Source organism: Hippichthys cyanospilos, chromosome 9 (assembly GCF_059441005.1).
Source record: "Hippichthys cyanospilos isolate Australia breed blue-spotted pipefish chromosome 9, RoL_Hcya_1.0, whole genome shotgun sequence".
NCBI classification, from domain to species: Eukaryota; Metazoa; Chordata; class Actinopteri; order Syngnathiformes; family Syngnathidae; genus Hippichthys; species Hippichthys cyanospilos.
Genome location: NC_142377.1, coordinates 17,438,230 through 17,457,526, shown reverse-complemented (window position 1 = coordinate 17,457,526; position 19,297 = coordinate 17,438,230). Strand labels below are relative to the sequence as shown.

At 40.2% G+C, this 19,297-nt stretch overlaps 1 protein-coding gene across 1 annotated transcript; it reads left to right on the top strand.

The window, feature by feature from the left end:
• The first annotated feature begins 1,602 nt into the window (after window positions 1–1,602).
• On the top strand, window positions 1,603–15,413 carry LOC148419226 (myosin heavy chain, fast skeletal muscle-like). The gene is made up of 41 exons (XM_088422745.1): window positions 1,603–1,623; window positions 1,698–1,745; window positions 1,819–2,029; window positions 2,122–2,265; window positions 2,340–2,496; window positions 2,842–2,869; window positions 3,380–3,491; window positions 3,603–3,695; window positions 3,777–3,840; window positions 3,928–4,026; window positions 4,111–4,214; window positions 4,383–4,521; window positions 4,807–4,925; window positions 5,002–5,151; window positions 5,237–5,407; window positions 5,481–5,784; window positions 5,899–5,969; window positions 6,042–6,129; window positions 6,210–6,327; window positions 6,400–6,523; window positions 6,617–6,753; window positions 6,913–7,168; window positions 7,247–7,489; window positions 7,567–7,743; window positions 7,831–7,976; window positions 8,057–8,147; window positions 8,224–8,613; window positions 8,714–8,840; window positions 9,248–9,366; window positions 9,452–9,648; window positions 9,716–9,899; window positions 9,989–10,154; window positions 10,280–10,404; window positions 10,482–10,790; window positions 11,535–11,738; window positions 11,830–11,955; window positions 12,176–12,346; window positions 13,481–13,585; window positions 13,792–13,887; window positions 15,079–15,210; window positions 15,304–15,413. Exons 3-41 carry the CDS (start codon window positions 1,826–1,828, stop codon window positions 15,322–15,324), a joined length of 5,811 nt encoding a protein of 1,936 aa, XP_088278871.1. The 5' UTR covers window positions 1,603–1,623; window positions 1,698–1,745; window positions 1,819–1,825; the 3' UTR covers window positions 15,325–15,413.
• The last annotated feature ends 3,884 nt before the right edge of the window (window positions 15,414–19,297 follow it).

The window sequence follows — 19,297 nt, the reverse complement described above, 5'->3', positions numbered from 1 at the left end:
ACTTTTATATTTTGTGTATATTTCTGTTGTTTAGATTTTTTTGCTTTTGTAATATTATTAAAGGAAGAAGATTACAGCATTTATCTGACCTGTGAGGCTTATTGGTTTATGTCATTGAGCATTATCACTATAACTACAAAAAGGTAAACATTCTTACCACATAATGGTGAGAATTCCATCCCTGTTTTGAAAAAAAAAAAAAAGATTAGAAAGGAAAAGTAAATGTGTAATTGCAATTGTGTTTGAGTGACATACTACAGTTGGTTCTGTTCTTTGGGTACTTGAAAAACTTGAAACCACGCCCCCATAAAAAAAGAAATTACCCAAAAAGCACGCACAGACTAATTCTTTCAAAGAAAATTTAAAATTTTATTTCACACCCTTTCACATCACTTTTTTTCACTATCCACAAGGAATAGTGGCTATTAAAGCTGCATAGCTTTAATAATATTAGTACTCATAATTAAATATAGTTAAGAAAAAAAAACATACTTTGATATAAAAAGTGAGTCAAAATGCAACCATAAATATTCAACATATTTTTGTTCAAGCTGTACATCTTTCCCTAATCATGAATCACTGATTGTAAAAAAAAACTGCAACTTACCTTTTTTCATGCCTTGTATCTTCCCCAAAGAACTGTCTAAGTCTATGCACTTATTGTGCTGATTAAGATACACAGAAAACATTTTCCTCCCTTTCCTACCACTTCTAAAATTCTGCTCCTAAAGATGTTAGGACAGCGACGCAAAGTGAATAACCTGAACCCAGAATAGGAAGCTTCCCAGACTGGACACTTTTCCTGCAGGGTCTGTGGTGCTGAAATACAGCTGGCGCGCAATTAGCAGAAGCCTTCAATGAATTTATAAACAATTGGAAGAGTAACCTCTCGGGCATTTGTGAATTGTGAACGCTATTTGCGTTAAATCCCAATAAGACCGTATAGAAAATCCAGACGTATAGAATATCAAATTTTATTGCAACCTAATCGCAGCGCATGGAAATATTTGTGAAGCCTTTTTGGTGTCATCTTTCTTTTGGAGAGAAAGCACAACAGCATAATGTACCATAATGGTATCTTAAATTAGCCTCAACCAAGCTCTTGGCTGCTCTGCACAAGAGATGTCTGAAACAATGTCACTGCCAAATGTCTGCTTGATGAGATAGCGCTTTCATTTGTCGGCCACAATGAACAATGCAATGTGAACAATGGAAATGCTCTGCTGTTAATACGTAATGATTTCAAGCGATGCAATAATAGGCCCTTTGCATTTCCACTTACTGTAAATTCCATGGTATTTCAAACGTCAAAGTTATGTAAAATAACTAATTGTTCAACCGAAACATGCAAAATATGATTATCAGCGAAAAGTTTGTTCACACGCCCGCATATCTTTTCAGGACAGGAATGCGTAGTTTTGTTTTTCTTTCAGATGGCTTCCCCACATCATCATCACAACTGGTGCGATGATGAGTTGGGGAGGCCATCTGATACCATTCTTACAAGACAAGCTCATTGACCTAAACTGGAGGGCTGCTCCTCCTTGGTGGCCACAGATAACAGTATAAAAGTCCGACGCTCGGGCGTCTCCAAAGGTTTGGACTGATAGGCTGCCAACCAAGGTGAGTGTTGTATTATTCTCTTCCAAAGGATTTTGCCTGAGGTTTGCAACTTTATCTTCTTTGTTCTGTTACAGTACTTTACTATCTATAGTACACAGCAGCTGCATCACTGCAGGATAAAGGTGCGTTGGCAATTATTTGCCATTTAAGTAACTCTTTTTCTCAGCAAGTCATCCCTTTGTATTTTTTCCTCAGAGGCACCATGAGCGGGGACCCAGAAATGGAGTGTTTCGGCTCGGCGGCCATCTACCTCCGCAAGCCAGAACGAGAGAGGCTCGAGGCTCAAAACACTCCCTTTGATGCCAAAACAGCTTACTTTGTGGCTGAACCCACTGAGATGTATGTGAAGGGCAAACTGCTGAAAAAGGAGGGGGGCAAAGCTACGGTGGAAATCAAGGGCGGGAAGGTAAAAAGCCGGTTGACTCAAACTAAACTTTACCTTTTTCATATCCTCGTATGTCTTTCATTCATGCGTTTTCCTTTCCTGTTTGGTGGCAGAATATCACTGTCAAAGATGATGACATCTTCCCAATGAATCCACCCAAGTTTGACAAAATTGAGGACATGGCCATGATGACCCACCTCAGTGAGCCTGCTGTGCTGTATAACCTCAAAGAGCGCTATGCAGCATGGATGATCTACGTGAGTCGAAAGTATTTGTCACCCCCGACCTGTTGACGGATGTGTGTTGGTAATAATCCCTTCTCTCTCAACAGACCTACTCCGGGCTGTTCTGTGTCACCGTCAACCCCTACAAGTGGCTCCCGGTGTATGACACAGTTGTCGTCTCAGGATACAGAGGCAAAAAGAGGATTGAGGCCCCACCCCACATCTTCTCCATCTCTGACAACGCCTATCAGTTCATGCTCCAAGGTATCATTTAGCATCCTCTACTGAAGCTATGAAAACTATCCTCTATCAAACAGAATCCTTGCATGCGTCAAACATTTCTTTGACAAGCTGAAAAAAAAAAAGTAACATATTTAACATTGGCAATTTATCCGGCAATTTTCAAATGTCTAGGACTGGTTAATAAAAGACTCATACGATGGTAAATGTTTGTGTCAAAAAAATTGAAATGATGGACATTTCTGATGAATAGAAACATATAACAGAATCATGTTCTTACAAGAAGCAGACTATTTTACAACTAAATGAAATGTAACAATACTGTTATTCAGAAATTAATTAATCTGTGAAACTTCCTTCTTTCAACAGATCGGGAGAACCAGTCAATTCTGATTACGTAGGTGGATTTTATTACTTCTTTTTGATAAACATTGCGGCCTTGAGGCACAAAGGACCCAATTTATGAGTTTTTTGAGATAGGAGCCATCATTTCCCTGACATTTCTGCTTTGACTTGCAGGTGCAAACTTGAGATACAAACACTTATGTTAAAAGTTAACTGAGTCCAACTCAACCAATAACCAGTAATGTAAACCAGTAAAAATACATACATTACATCAAAAAAGTGCTTTCAAGCTTATAAATGACATTCCCTGTTGAAATTGACTGTCAAACTAAATGTAAAATAATGCGCATTAAATATTTCGTATTTGAAACAAACTACGTTATGTTGAGATAGGCTAGCTTAATGCTACCAGCAATAAAAGAACGCCATTGGCAACATTAGCATTGATCGTTCCTGCAGGTTTTAGACTAGGCCCAAATGCATTCATCAATTGCATCTTTTTAGTTTCGTTCACTATCTGACGTGCATGTATAATTATAGCTTAACATTGGTTCTATTACAGCGGAGAATCCGGCGCAGGAAAGACTGTAAACACCAAACGTGTCATCCAGTACTTTGCAACAATTGCAGTGTCTTCAGGAAAAAAGCAAGAGCAATCTAGTAGTAAAATGCAGGTAATACATTTATCTATCTGTCTGTCTGGCTATCTATCCATCTATCTATCTATGTGTTAACAGTGTGGAGTAACAGTAATAGTAAAAGTTTAATTCGTGTCTGATTTTTAGGGGTCACTGGAGGATCAAATCATCGCAGCAAATCCCCTGCTGGAGGCTTATGGTAATGCCAAAACTGTGAGGAATGACAACTCATCCCGTTTTGTAAGTGTTTCCATGCTCAATATTTCTGTTTTGCAATGGTATAGTATTCCTCTTGTTAAATTCTACCGACATTCTTTGTAGGGTAAATTTATCAGGATCCATTTTGGAACAACTGGAAAGTTGGCTTCGGCAGATATTGAAACATGTAAGGTTCTTTCATCTGCCCTCCAAATTGTTAGATTACTGCACTGAACTATTTTCAACTGACTTTATTCCTTCTTTTTTTACGCAGACCTGCTTGAGAAGTCTCGAGTGACTTTCCAGCTGTCCGCTGAGAGGAGTTACCACATCTTCTACCAACTCACAACAGGCCATAAACCTGAGCTGCTAGGTTTGTGCCACTTGAACCTCTGAACATTCTTTACTTTAACCATTGCAACAGACTCATTCTGAATCACGTACAAATATTTTTCAGAGGCGCTGCTCATCACCACTAACCCTTACGACTATCCCATGATAAGTCAGGGTGAAATTAGTGTCAAGAGCATCAATGATGTGGAAGAATTTGTCGCCACTGACGTGAGTACTATAAATATTTTAAAATCCCGACATCAATGACACCATGTGTAATTTTATAGCCGTCCACAATAAGAGCAGCGACTCCATTTCGAGGGATCAAAGAGATCACATATGCATTTTAGAACTCACAACAGAGATAACTAACATGTTTTGTTGTTTGTGCTGCAGACCGCCATTGATATCCTGGGCTTTACTGCAGAAGAGAAAGTGAGCATTTACAAGCTAACCGGAGCTGTAATGCATCATGGAAATATGAAGTTCAAGCAGAAACAGCGAGAAGAGCAAGCTGAGCCTGATGGCACTGAGGGTAACTCTTAGACACATTTTTCTTGTGCATGTGTAGACTTTTATAGCCATCATTATGAAGTGCGTAGAAGGCCGTGTTCAGAAATTTGACTGCTACTGTATGTTAAGACCTTTTATCCATTCCTGTTATGTTCTCCAGTTACATTGTGTATGAAGGGATGTTGATGTTGATCTTTCTCAGCAGACAGGTCTTTGCATAGTCTGGAGCCTGTGGCATGTACCCTAATTTTACCAGCAGATCTTGGCACATGATATGATAATCTTTTGTGCTGTCTGTTTTCGTTAGTGGCCGATAAAATCGCCTACCTCATGGGCCTCAACTCGGCTGATATGCTCAAGGCTTTGTGTTACCCAAGAGTCAAAGTCGGCAACGAAATGGTTGTTAAAGGTCAAACTGTGCCTCAGGTACTTTTGAGATGTGTGCTACGCGTTCAAGGAGTGATTCCAAACGGCCTTTATACCGTCGTTTCTTGACTTGTAGGTTCACAATGCTGTTATGGCTCTCAGCAAAGCTGTCTACGAGAAGATGTTCTTGTGGATGGTGGTCAGAATCAATGAGATGCTTGATACTAAGCAGCCCCGTAACTTTTTCATTGGTGTGCTGGATATTGCTGGATTTGAAATTTTTGATGTAAGTTAACACCGCATAAGCACATGTTACCGCATACTCACACTAGCAGTGAAAAATAAAACTTTGTCTTGAATCTCCTTGAAAGTTCAACAGCTTGGAGCAGCTGTGCATCAACTTCACCAATGAGAAACTGCAACAGTTTTTCAACCACCACATGTTTGTCCTGGAGCAAGAGGAGTACAAGAAAGAAGGCATCGAATGGGAGTTCATTGACTTCGGCATGGACTTGGCCGCCTGCATTGAGCTTATTGAGAAGGTACTCGAATAAACCATCTCCACTCAGAAACAAACAGGTTGGTACAATAATCAAAGCCCAAATGTCATTCCAGCCAATGGGCATCTTCTCCATCCTTGAAGAGGAGTGCATGTTCCCCAAGGCTTCAGACACAACCTTCAAGAACAAGCTGTATGACCAGCATCTTGGCAAAAGCGCCCCCTTCCAGAAGCCAAAGCCAACCAAAGGCAAAGCCGAGGCCCACTTTGCCCTCATTCACTATGCCGGCACTGTCGACTACAATGTCAACGGCTGGCTGGACAAGAACAAGGACCCCCTGAATGACTCGGTCGTTCAGCTCTACCAGAAGTCCTCGATGAAGCTCTTGGCTTTGCTCTTTTTATCGCATTCATCAGATGGTACGTACAGATGGTACGATTTCTCAAATAGAAAAGTCAAACGGTTGTATTGGCACGTGCAACTGTTTGTCAGAATTAAGAAATGCATAATATCAAAGTTGAAATCCCTTACAGATGCAAAAGGTGCAAAGAAAGGTGGCAAGAAGAAGGGAGGTTCATTTCAGACTGTCTCGGCTCTCTTTAGAGTAAGTTGTTCTATAAAAGGAAAATGTTTTATCCACTTATATTACAAAGCAAATGCTTTCCCCCAATTTCAGGAAAATTTAGGAAAGTTGATGACCAATTTAAGGAGCACTCACCCTCATTTTGTGCGCTGTTTAATTCCAAATGAGACAAAAACACCAGGTGCGTCTCAACTTCTGCCATTACTCAACTCAGACGCACTTGTGTGGTGTCCTTCATATCAAAGACGTTTATTGTTTAAGGTCTGATGGAGAATCACCTGGTCATCCATCAGCTGCGTTGTAACGGTGTACTGGAGGGCATCAGGATCTGCAGGAAAGGTTTCCCCAGCAGAATCCTCTATGGTGACTTCAAGCAAAGGTAGCTTGGTGGACCAAACCACTTTCAATGAATCTCTTATGAAAATCCTCCGTACTACATTTTTTTTTTCAGATACAAAGTATTGAATGCTAGCGTCATCCCAGAGGGACATTTCATCGACAACAAGAAGGCCTCAGAGAAACTCCTGGGATCCATCAATGTTGATCACTCACAGTACAAGTTTGGCCATACCAAGGTGAGCTATGCTCACTTTGAGGAACTTTGTGGTATGATGGTAGTTTTTGTATCTTGAGATGGTTTACAACTGAATCTCTTTGCCACTCAACAGGTGTTCTTCAAGGCTGGACTGCTGGGTACCTTGGAGGAGATGAGAGATGAGAAATTGGTTGAACTGGTGACTATGACTCAGGCTCTATGCAGAGGCTACGTCATGAGACGCGAGTTCGTTAAGATGATGGAGAGGAGGTATATGATGCTGCCTACTTAATTGAATATTTTAGAAGTATGGATGAGCTAAGACGTTGATTGGTTTGCACATTACAACATTTCAACACAACACTGTAACATCAAAGTCCAGTTCATTCATCACCCCAATTTAACCACTTTTTTTTTCTTCGATGGTAGAGAATCCATTTACTCCATCCAGTATAACATCCGCTCATTCATGAATGTCAAACACTGGCCATGGATGAAGTTGTACTTCAAGATTAAGCCTCTGCTCAAGAGCGCCGAGACGGAAAAGGAGATGGCCCAAATGAAGGAGGACTTTGAGAAAACCAAAGAGGATCTCGCAAAGGCCTTGGCCAAGAAGAAGGAACTGGAGGAGAAGATGGTTTCTCTCCTGCAGGAGAAGAATGACTTGCAGCTGCAAATTCAGTCTGTACGTGAAATCGGCATGAACGTGATAATACAATATAACTATGAAGACTGTTGACTTTTTATTTCATGGTGACTGCAGGAGGGAGAAACCCTCGCTGATGCAGAAGAAAGGTGTGAAGGTCTCATCAAAGCCAAAATCCAGCTCGAGGCCAAAGTCAAAGAGGCTTCCGAGAGGCTGGAGGATGAAGAGGAGGTGAACGCTGAGCTGACGGCAAAGAAGAGGAAGCTGGAGGACGAGTGCTCTGAGTTGAAGAAAGACATTGATGACTTAGAGCTAACCCTGGCCAAAGTTGAGAAGGAAAAGCACGCCACCGAGAACAAGGTCGGTGTATATTTCATCTCAAATGGAGATACTGCTATTTGCAAATAACTATAACCCAACAAACCGTGGTGATATAGGTCAAAAACCTCGTTGAGGAGATGGCTTCCCAAGATGAGTCTATTGCCAAGTTATCCAAGGAGAAGAAAGCCCTCCAAGAGGCCCACCAGCAGACCCTTGATGACCTTCAAGCAGAGGAAGACAAAGTCAATACTCTGACAAAAGCCAAGGCCAAGCTGGAGCAGCAAGTGGACGATGTGAGACTTGAGAATGTTTCAATGCACATTTTACATAGAGTGTAAAAGAATTCCTTCAAACACATTTTTACACAACATATTCGCTAGCTTGAAGGCTCCCTGGAGCAAGAAAAGAAGCTCCGCATGGATCTTGAGCGATCCAAGAGGAAGCTGGAAGGCGACCTGAAGCTGGCTCATGAGACCATCATGGATCTGGAAAATGACAAGCAGCAGTCTGATGAGAAAATCAAAAAGTATGTGAAAATCATTGTTCAGTTGACTTCATCTTTCATATTGTGTTTGGTCTAATCATAAAAATATATTACCTACTTAGGAGGGACTTTGAGATGAGCCAGCTTCTGGGCAAGATCGAGGATGAGCAATCAATCGGTATTCAGCTTCATAAGAAAATAAAAGAACTGCAGGTAAAGTGAAATGTAGCATTGGATTTGTTGATTAATTAGTGATTCACACACAACCATGTATTAAATCCGATCACAGGCCCGCATTGAGGAGCTCGAGGAGGAGATTGAAGCCGAGCGGGCCGCTCGCGCCAAGGTGGAGAAGCAAAGGTCTGATCTCGCCAGGGAACTTGAAGAGATCAGCGAGCGTCTTGAAGAGGCCGGCGGGGCCACTTCGGTCCAGATCGAGATGAACAAGAAGCGCGAGGCCGAGTTCCAGAAGCTGCGGCGTGACCTGGAGGAGTCCACCCTGCAGCACGAGGCCACCGCCGCCGCTCTCCGCAAGAAACAGGCTGACAGCGTGGCTGAGCTTGGCGAGCAGATCGATAACCTTCAGCGGGTCAAACAGAAGCTGGAGAAGGAGAAGAGCGAATACAAGATGGAGATTGACGACCTCAGCAGCAACATGGAGGCCATTGCAAAGTCCAAAGTAAAGTTCACTTACAGCTAAGCGTGAGACTAAATCCTTGTTCATCATTTCCGCAGTGTACTTAACTGTACAACTGTTTGGTTGCCTTATTATTCTTCAGGGCAACCTGGAGAAAATGTGCCGTTCCCTGGAAGATCAACTCAGTGAATTCAAGTGCAAGCATGAAGAGCATCTGCGACAATTTAATGACATCAATGTTCAAAGAGCAAGACTGACGACTGAAAACGGTGAGTCCAAATTGGTCTGGTGTTACAGCAAAAAAAAAAAAACAGTTTAAAAAGTTTAATCACACAAACGTTATCAGTGAAAAATTTGCAAACGCCTTCAAACTCGTCAATTCAACTTTTCAAAATACGCATCTGCGAATTAGGAGCCGTAGGTTATAAAGCATCATCCGCATCATAAAGTTGTCTGAAAAATACTAAGATGTACAAAGATGTTATCCGGGCAAACAATACTTTTTTATTAACCATTTATTTTCAAACATATTCTATGTTTAAATATTGAAATAACATTGACAGGGTATTTTCCTCCATATTAAAAAAAAAAAGGCAACCAGAACTATAACATGAAAAATAAAAAATAAATCAGCCTTCCAAAGTTATATAAGTGGTCGCACTTTTTTTTCTTTCAGGGGAAATTGGTCGTCAATTGGAGGAAAAGGAATCTCTTGTTTCCCAGCTTACCAGAGGCAAGCAGGCTTACATTCATCAGTTAGAAGAGCTGAAAAGAGCCCTTGAGGAAGAAACAAAGGTACGTTGTGGCACTGTAGTCTTGAACTTCTCATAGAGTCTTGCGTATTCCTTGGTCATGATTATCCTGCTTATGTTTTTAAAAGTCCAAGAACGCCCTGGCCCACGCTGTTCAGTCCTCCCGTCACGACTGCGACCTTCTTCGCGAGCAGTACGAGGAGGAAATGGAGGCCAAAGCTGAGCTGCAGCGAGCCATGTCCAAGGCCAACAGTGAGGTTGCTCAGTGGAGAACCAAATATGAGACGGATGCTATTCAGCGCACTGAGGAGCTGGAGGAGGCCAAGTAAGTCATGAAAACCACAGCATAAGTACTTACATGATGACACTTTTGTATGAAACGCTTTCAACAGGAAAAAGCTTGCCCAGCGTCTCCAGGATGCTGAGGAGTCCATCGAGGCTGTTAACTCAAAGTGTGCCTCTCTGGAAAAGACCAAGCAGAGGCTGCTTGGCGAAGTGGAAGATCTGATGATTGACGTGGAGAGAGCTAATGCTGTTGCTGCCACCCTTGACAAGAAGCAAAGGAACTTTGACAAGGTCCTCTCATATTTTGTATAGAACATTTGGCAGTTTGTTATTTCAACATGAGGTGACTGAAGGCACCTCTTGGATTTTGATGCATTTAGATCCTGGCTGAGTGGAAGCAGAAATATGAGGAGAGCCAGGCTGAGTTGGAGGGAGCTCTGAAGGAGGCCCGCTCTCTCAGTACTGAGATGTTCAAACTGAAGAACTCCTATGAAGAATCTTTGGACCACTTGGAGACCCTGAAGAGAGAAAACAAGAATCTGCAACGTAAAACGTTCTTTCAGAAGTGATGAATATCCAAAGTCCATTTATTGGAGTGTATAAGACTTTGCTTTTGACAAAATGCATAGGCAATGGATTTGTTGAAATATTGCTCTTCATTTTCCCAACAGAGGAAATTACTGATTTGACTGAGCAGATTGGAGAGTCATCAAAGACGATTCATGAGTTGGAAAAAGGCAAAAAGCTCGCGGAGAGCGAAAGAGCCGAAATCCAAACAGCTCTTGAGGAAGCAGAGGTACTCAAAACGACATGCCAGTCTTGAGCCTCATGTTAAATCTCGAATGCGGTAAACAATTTCTTCAACCGTCACAGGCCACACTGGAGCACGAAGAATCTAAGATCATTCGTATTCAGCTGGAGCTCACCCAAGTCAAGAGCGAGATCGACAGAAAGCTTGCGGAGAAGGACGAGGAGATGGAGCAGATCAAGAGGAACAGTCAGCGCGTGATTGAAGCCATGCAGACCACTTTGGATGCTGAAATCAGGAGCAGGAACGATGCCCTGAGAATCAAGAAGAAGATGGAGGGAGACCTGAACGAGATGGAGATTCAACTGAGCCATGCCAACCGACAGGCAGCTGAGGCCCAGAAACAGCTGAGGAATGTCCAGGGACAACTCAAGGTACACACAGTCCAAGTCTCTCCTTTTTCATTCACCCCTCTGATTTTTTTGTCTGAGTTATGACAAAGAATGATGCATACACGCATGCATGCATGGCTAGCCTTGCCCGTCCTCCAGTGAGATAGTGTGTCACACCCTGGCCAACCCGCATTAAAAAAAAAAAAAAAAAACTGCCTACAGTGCTTAATCAACATTTAATTAAACATAAAACAGCAAATAAATTGGGTGGAAGTTTGCTGTAACAACTTTCATCTCTGCCAAACCAATCAGGTCAGAAATATGCTGATGTCATTAAAGTCAAGCTCAAATTTGAAATCGAATCGATTACAGAAGCAGTCACATTGCTCATGTAGTTGAATATAGGAGGCTAGCACTTCTGATTCTGAAGGCCCCTGGACAAATTCAATCAACATGGCAACACAAAGAGGCTGAAATGTGATTAGACAAAACAACAACAACAAATCCACATACACATCCTAAAAGTTAATTAGCCAAGAGATAAGACAGGAAAGAAGAGAATAAATTAAGACATTATCATGTAACAAATAAATTATGATTAGAATTGGTGCTGTAAAGGTTGGTCAGTCCTTCCGATTGTGCTGCAGAGAAGGCTTTTCTGATTCTGAGTGAGGTCGGTCTATTTCCATATAACTGTCGATTTTACGCTTACAAGATAGCTTTGAGTATGGTAGTGTCTCTAAAAAGGTTGATTTTTCAACAAAAAATTGATCGTCTGGAATCCAGGACGCTCAGCTGCATCTGGACGAGGCTCTGAGGGCTCACGCAGACATGAAGGAACAGGTCGCCATGGTGGAGCGCAGGAACAACCTGATGCTGGCTGAGATCGAGGAGCTGCGAGTGACTCTGGAACAGACGGACAGAAGCCGCAAAGTGGCTGAACAGGAGCTGACTGATGCCAGCGAGCGCGTGACGCTGCTCCACTCGCAGGTACCGACTACACTATCATCCTTATTATTGAAATAGGAACATTTTTATGTTGTGTTTGCAAGCCTGATATTGTTTGCTCCTTTTCATCCAGAATACAAATCTTATAAACACTAAAAGGAAGTTGGAGGCAGACCTTGTTCAAGTTCAGGGTGAAGTGGAGGACTGCGTCCAGGAAGCGAGGAATGCAGAAGAAAAGGCAAAGAAGGCCATCACTGATGTGAGTCACCTTGCTGCGATTTCATTCGTGACATAAGGCACAGACTTTATTTGCCTGTAAAAATGGACGCAGATCGCCTTAAACCTACACTCAAATTGAATATACGGCTCCTCAAGTCTTTATGTTTTCATCCAATACTGAATACCTGTAAATCTCCCCAATTGGAATGTTGTTGCTCATTTGCATATTGCTCTCCTTGACACGACTCCTCCGTGTGAAGGCTGCCATGATGGCAGAGGAGCTGAAGAAGGAGCAGGACACCAGCTCTCATTTGGAGAGGATGAAAAAGAACCTGGAAGTGACAGTCAAAGACCTGCAGCACCGTTTGGACGAGGCTGAGACCCTGGCTCTCAAGGGGGGCAAGAAACAGCTCCAAAAACTCGAGGCTCGGGTAGGTTGACTTGAAAGGACTAAGATCAAAACATTTTGCCATCATTATCAGGGAGTTATGTCGGGCTCCGAGTTAGTCCTTTGAGCATTCAGTATCGCGAAATTCCGTCGCTGAATTGATGATCGTTTTTGTTAACATTTAAACATGATTTACACAAGCAGAGTTCTGCTCGCCGGTTCTCATTCCCCTGCACTGCGCCGGCACCACATAACATGCTGCTTTGCACTTTCAGACGCGCTATTTAAAGAAGCAAAAATCAGCTGGTGCAATGTATCTGGTTTGATAAATCACAGCCAGAAGGCTAAACTCATTTGCATATGCTCCTCCCATGTCGCTTTCCTCTTAAAAAGCACATATATTAAAATACAGATTTTACATTTTACATACATTATTTTCTGTACATTTTTGGGTTGTATTTGTGTTAGTATTTGATTAGTTTTAAAAAAATATTGTTTTATTCACATGAATATAATTTTTAATCTCTAATTTACTACTTTATGCTGAATAGATCTTTTTATGCATTGGGTTCCTTGTGTTTGACTGGCCAACAAAAGTCAATCTCACCCTGAAGTGGACACTGGTTGGCTGTCGTGTTCGACTTCAACTGCTGATAGGCTCCTTTAAAGGGTGGGAGGGCAGAAGGAGAAGAGTTGCCGGTCCCATAAATGGTCAATTTAGCTTTAAAAAAAAAAAACACTAACCGCGCTTTGATAAAGGTAGAGTGATATGCATTCTTTGTAAGAAGGAGCTTGCTTTCCATAAAGAGCTTAAGTTTAGCCTACCTCATAAATGCAAAGTACCAAGCTACGACTGCAGGCACAGCTAACTATAGCAACATAGAGGCTAATTTAGCGAGACCTAGCAAAGCTCTTTGCCAAATTAAACTTCAGCCACTTTTATGCTGTCATGTATAAATATTTTGATCTGGTACAATAATACAATGTACCTAAATTAAAACAAAAAAAAGGTTTTTGGAGAAAAAGAAAAGTTTAGGTGAGATTAAAATAAATTAATTACATTGATTGATTACCGTGTTTGGATCTCTGAATGTTTTTAAGCTTTTAAAACCATATCAAACAAACACGTGACGTGATCTCAAAATTGTTGCCCACTTTGGATCTTTTTATACTGAAGGTGAGGGAGCTGGAATCAGAGGTGGAGGCTGAACAGAAAAGAGGTGCCGAAGCTATCAAAGGTGTCCGCAAGTACGAACGGCGAGTGAAAGAGCTGACTTATCAGGTAATGATCTACTGTACTGTACAACTGACTGGATGTAGAACATGTTTTACACCTCTAGAGGGCATAAAACACCTCCATGTCACAAGGCCCTATAAACCATAACCAAAAATAAAATCACTATAAATAACCACATGGGTGCTGTTTATTAGTACGTTAAGTTTGTTACATTTAGACACTAAACGCATATCCTTGTGTGCTCCCTTCAGACTGAAGAGGATAAGAAGAACATTGCAAGACTTCAGGATCTGGTGGACAAGCTGCAGCTGAAAGTCAAGGCCTACAAGAGGCAATGCGAGGACTCTGTAAGTGCTGGAGAAAAAGTGTTAGCCCAAGGGGGTGGGTTAAACGTTTTTCCTCAAGGTTCACTTACGGTAGTTTCATCAAAGATTCCAAAAGATACGTTTGTCTGCAAGTTCCTCTGTGATTGGCTTCATGTTGGGGTAGGCGCAATCAAACCCGTGCCCCAAGTGGTGGATGTATGGATGGATGGTACCCGATATATTTCTGAGAGCCAACCCGTTCAATTGTGTCCACCTTTAAGTCCATTTTGTCTCAGGAAGACAGCAAGCACATGAAACATCATTGGAAAGGCCAGGATGTCCTCTTCTGAGCACACAAGGACTTAATGGAGAAGCTCCAGTCAGTCAGTGGACACGAATGAATAGGATGGCTCTCAGGAGGAAATTGATTATTAAATTTATATTCTGTGAAATTATAATCAACCAAATATATAAAATACATGTTAAATGTACAGCATATTTTATTTTTTTTTATATTTTAACTGACCACAAATGAAAACAAATATTTGTTGAAATTGATCTGAACATGTATAAAATTACTCAACAAAAATTGCCACTTTATTATTTGCAATAAATAGACCAATTATTAAATTTAAAAAATCCATACACATACTTACAGATACTTGTAGTTACAATAACTGGATTCATAAAAGATTTTATTTGGCATATTTCTATTGAAAATAAATATGTACTACTTATAATGTTAATAATAATAACAATAAATCATTTGCAATTCAGCACGAAATAAAAAATATTTTATATGTATTCCCAAATGCATAAACATAAATGTCTAATTGTTCCAGTTTATTATTTGCAATGAATCCATAAAGAATCCATACACATACTTTTGTAGGTATACTAAATGGATCCGTATTTTACTTAGCACATTTCCTTTTGCAATAAAGCATAATAAATATACAGTACAAGTAATGTTTTCATTTTCTTATCTACCACAAAATTGCTGGTTTACTATTTACATTGAATTAACCATTTTTTTAATAAAAAAAAAAAAAATCCATACACATACTTTAGTCACAGCATACAGCTCATTTTTTCACATTTCTGGTGACAAGAAATAATCAACAATCGAGATGAATTGACTTTGTATTTTCTTTCAAATGTGAACAGTGAAATGACTAGGAACTGAGCGTTTTGTCCACCCAAGATTTATACGGGCCTGTAAAATCTGTGTAGGAGGAGCAGGCCAACGCCCACCTGACCAGGTACAGGAAGGTCCAACATGAGATGGAGGAGGCTCAGGAGCGAGCCGACATTGCCGAGTCGCAGGTCAACAAGCTGAGGGCCAAGAGCCGCGACTTTGCCAGGGTACGTCGCTTTCATTTCCCAGAGCTTCATACGTCGTCGTTGTATGACTTCGACTCGTCAATGTCTCATGGTCTTTTCTGTGTTGCTTCAAAGGGAAAGGATGCTGAAGAATGATCATCCGTCACAATAATAACACTGCAAGAAATCATACAATATGATCTTTTTGTCCAGTGTGTAACTAAATAAATCTACCAGCAATTTAATCACCTTTGTTTTGCTTGTGTTTCTTGGGGGCGACGCTTTTAAAATTTTAATTAGTTGTAACTGTAATATGAGACTGTTCGTACTGGCGAATCTCCAGATCGACAATGCGCCTTGAATATTAAATTATAAATAACAGTTGTAAGCGTAGCAACAGATCGAGCATGCCGCTCATTTAACTCTATGCATCAGATCAGGTAAATGAGCGACGGAGTTATAGGTGATATATTCTGTGTCAAAGTGTCAGGAGTACGCATCAAGCCTCCAAAATAACCCGAGGCTCAAGTGTTGCCTGTTATCATGTGAAAGACGTCCAGGTTAAGGCAGCTGTAAATCTTGGCGCGCGTGGCGTTAATGTTAGTGACAGTCAAGTGACCTGACAGTTTTTCTTCGTGCCGGTCAAGGTCATGTGATCAAAATAGACCCATTAGCGAATAACGTACAAATACCTACTTGTTAAATTGATAATAGGCAGTCTCTTGATACTTTTTCAAACAATCTTACTGTCAATTTGGTTAATATGAATCTCTAGCGCGACTAAAATAAAATTGTGGAAAAAACTGTGCAAATTGTCAGGCACATAGCTTACTCTTAGATCCCTTTTTTTTTAAATCTGCTTTTGACACATTCAAACGAGATAACAGGTGTGTTTGCCTTAACCCTTTCCAGGTAGACGTTGCGGGTTTGCAACAATGAAATGAGAATCCCCAACTATTCCAAATTGATTTATTATGAGCCATTTTTTTGCTCAGAAATGAAAATAAAAGTACAAAAACTAAATTTGAGTCTCAGAGACTTTTAAATAATGCACAGTATATATATATATATATATATATATATATATATATATATATATATATATATATATATATATATATATATATATATATATATACTGTATATACCATACATTTGCATGTATACTGTCGATAAGTATACAGTACATATAATATACAGTATATACAGACACATACATGTGTATACTTTATTATTTCAAACTCGAGCATTCCTTCTTCTTTCGTTGTTTCACACAGAGCTATAAACGGACATCCCCTCATCGAAGTTGGCCATGTAGGTCACGAAGAATGGAGATGTTTACAATTACATATATAACTTCTGAGGCAGGGCTGCCGTCTTAGCGTAAGCCCTTTTATGAAACGAGATCCTCGACGCGCGTCCCATAACCAAGGCGGCGTCCACAAAAAGAGCCGAGACGGGAACAAATGTCTGAGCTCGGCGATGAGAGCTCAAGGCCGGGAGCATTGCTGAGGAGACATCTATATTTGTATTTCCTCCATATAAGCACCCCCGGGCAGCGAAGCAGATCAAGTGTCACATTTTTATTTAACATATTGGCCTATTTTGTCGGGTGTGAAGCCCGTAGCCTTCAGCCCCAAAGCCCCCTCAGCCCATCTTTGTCACTTGCGTGTCATCTTTCAAGAAGGAAAGAATGCAAACTACCAAATGTCGTTGAACACGATCCCCTCCTTGCCACGTATGGGGAACAAACGCTCAACTTGGGAGAAGGTCAAGCTGCGAGCGCGGCCTTGTCTTCACTTCATCTGTCAGCAAACACAGTGCAACGAGACCATTTAGAGGAAGAGGTTAAAAATAAACTGGCACCCCAGGGACGACCCAAGTGCCTTGTTTGAAAATCTAGGAGATGTGAAACTAGTCACCTGTTGGCTGCAGATTCCGCATCAGACAATGGGGATGCGCGCTTAACTGTTTTAAACAGCGTTTAAAATAGTAGAAGGAATTATACTCAAAAATACGCATATCTTGATCTTTTGTGAAAAATAAGCCATGATTACTTAGCTTACTCGGTTGTTTACACTTAAGTTTAGTTATTTTTTTATATTGATATCAGAAGATATTAAAAACTGAAATAATGCCCCCCAAAAAATAACTTAAAGGTTGTGTTAGATAAAATAGCCCAAAATACTGGATGGGAAAATCGACCAATCACTATAATAGAATAATTATGTCACAGAAAAAAAAAAAAAAGTGAACTTTTTAAGTACAATGATTGAAGTTTAATTGAAGCAGCCTGTTAGTATTACATATTATTTTAGGCTGTAGATGAAATTATGCATAAAAGATTTTGATGGTTACATAGTTGTTTGCCACATCATTATACTTTATGTATTACGTTTGAAACAACATTTAAGAATCAATGCTAGTTAGAAAGCATGTTCATTTATTATTTATGACTATTTACTTACATTACTTATCCCCAAGCATGAGTAATTTAATTACCGAAATTGGGTAATATTTCCTAAATCATCTGCTATTAAATTGGTTGTTATGCCAGCAAAGGATTATTTGATTTTGATAGTATCAAAAGTGTCAAAATATCTTGCACTTTTCCTTTAAATATTACAGCATGCTGCAATTTGGCTTAAAAAATACTGCAATGCCCACTAGTATTATTAATGTGTGTTTTAAAACATTTTTTCAAAACTACCATTCATATAATAGGGCATCATTAGTTTGTGAAAGAGCTGTTTCTTTCCATTCATGGCTATACTGTAATATACTGCATTAATCATTGTGTGAATGGGCAAATGAGGTGATAATGTTAAAGCTTTGGGACATTTGCCAACCAGCTTAGAATAGCACCCCCCCCCCCCCACCCCTCCCAAAAAAAAAAACCACAAGAAAAACAAGTGAGCCTGGATGTGTGTGCAGACGAGTGCATTTAGCCTTTTATTGGAGACTGCGTGTCAAAAGTCATTTACTCAAGCAGACAACTGATGGAAACTTGATCGTGCTCTCCTAACAAGTCTTGAACATTGACAGAGGTCAAATGACAAACATAGCTTGTCAACTGTCAAGAAAAAAAAATGACATAAAATGACAGAAATATGGACAAGGAGAATAAATGCCAAAGTGTTCAATGAAGAATGAATGAAGAAATAGAAGGTGTTAAAAAATGTGAGCAAAATGACACTGAAAATGTACGTAAAAATGTTGATCTCAGAACTAACAGAGAAGAAAAAAGCCCCAAATTCAACATGCACATTTGTGTTTGCTTTTACATCAAATCACAAGACAAGAATTGCAGGGGGTGTCATAAAAAAAAAAAAAAAATAGCACCTACTGCCTGCTGCAGTAACACCTCTTGGTGCGGTCACTACTTAACAGGGTAATGAAATGGGAAAGAGGAGGCGTCAAGTTGCTTGTCCCAAACGGATTTTAAGATGCGTCAACTAGCATTTTTGTGTGGTTGAAGTCCATAACTGTCAGACTGATAAAAGTGCACTGCACTTAACAGTTGTAAACAAAACTCCAGTTCCGGTGACATCACACCACTTCTCTAACCATGTATAATAGTTGCAGACAAGTAACACCAAGGTATTTTTTACTACACAATCTATACCTTGTTTCCCTAAATAGAAATATATCATGAATTTTGTTGTGTGCAAGGAAGTTGTGCAAAGAACTGATCTGGATGTCTCCTGTTTGCACACAACCTAAAGGTAGCTTGTTAAAAAAATACATACTGCAACATAAATCAATCATAGACTAGTAACAGGAACATATATGATAAAAATTAATGTCTTTTTGGTGTCATTAATTTCAATGGCCTCGCCTGTGAACAGTGAAAATCCACATATAATTGACCTCTATTATAACGCATACCTTTGTTTTCTCCCAATGCATTTTAATGGACATGATTATATGGAGTTTCACTATGATATATCGGCATTGTGTGAGAAACCTCATCAGTCACACCGTTTGATGAATTTGATAGATTTTCAAAATTCTATACCATTGGTCAATCACATTTTTACAAACTACATATTGACCGGTCTTAAAATGGCTTGTTCTTTTTGATGATGCAACACTAATGGTTGGAGTCGTCTGAAAAAGTGATAATTTT

Bases quoted from the DNA above. Each gene is read 5' to 3' on its own strand.
- LOC148419226 (XM_088422745.1), top strand. From the start codon at position 1,826: ATGAGCGGGGACCCAGAAATGGAGTGTTTCGGCTCGGCGGCCATCTAC. The intron at 8,148-8,223 runs GTAAAGTGAAAT...ATCCGATCACAG, and splicing joins AGAAAATAAAAGAACTGCAG to GCCCGCATTGAGGAGCTCGA. The intron at 13,888-15,078 runs GTAAGTGCTGGA...AAATCTGTGTAG, and splicing joins AGAGGCAATGCGAGGACTCT to GAGGAGCAGGCCAACGCCCA.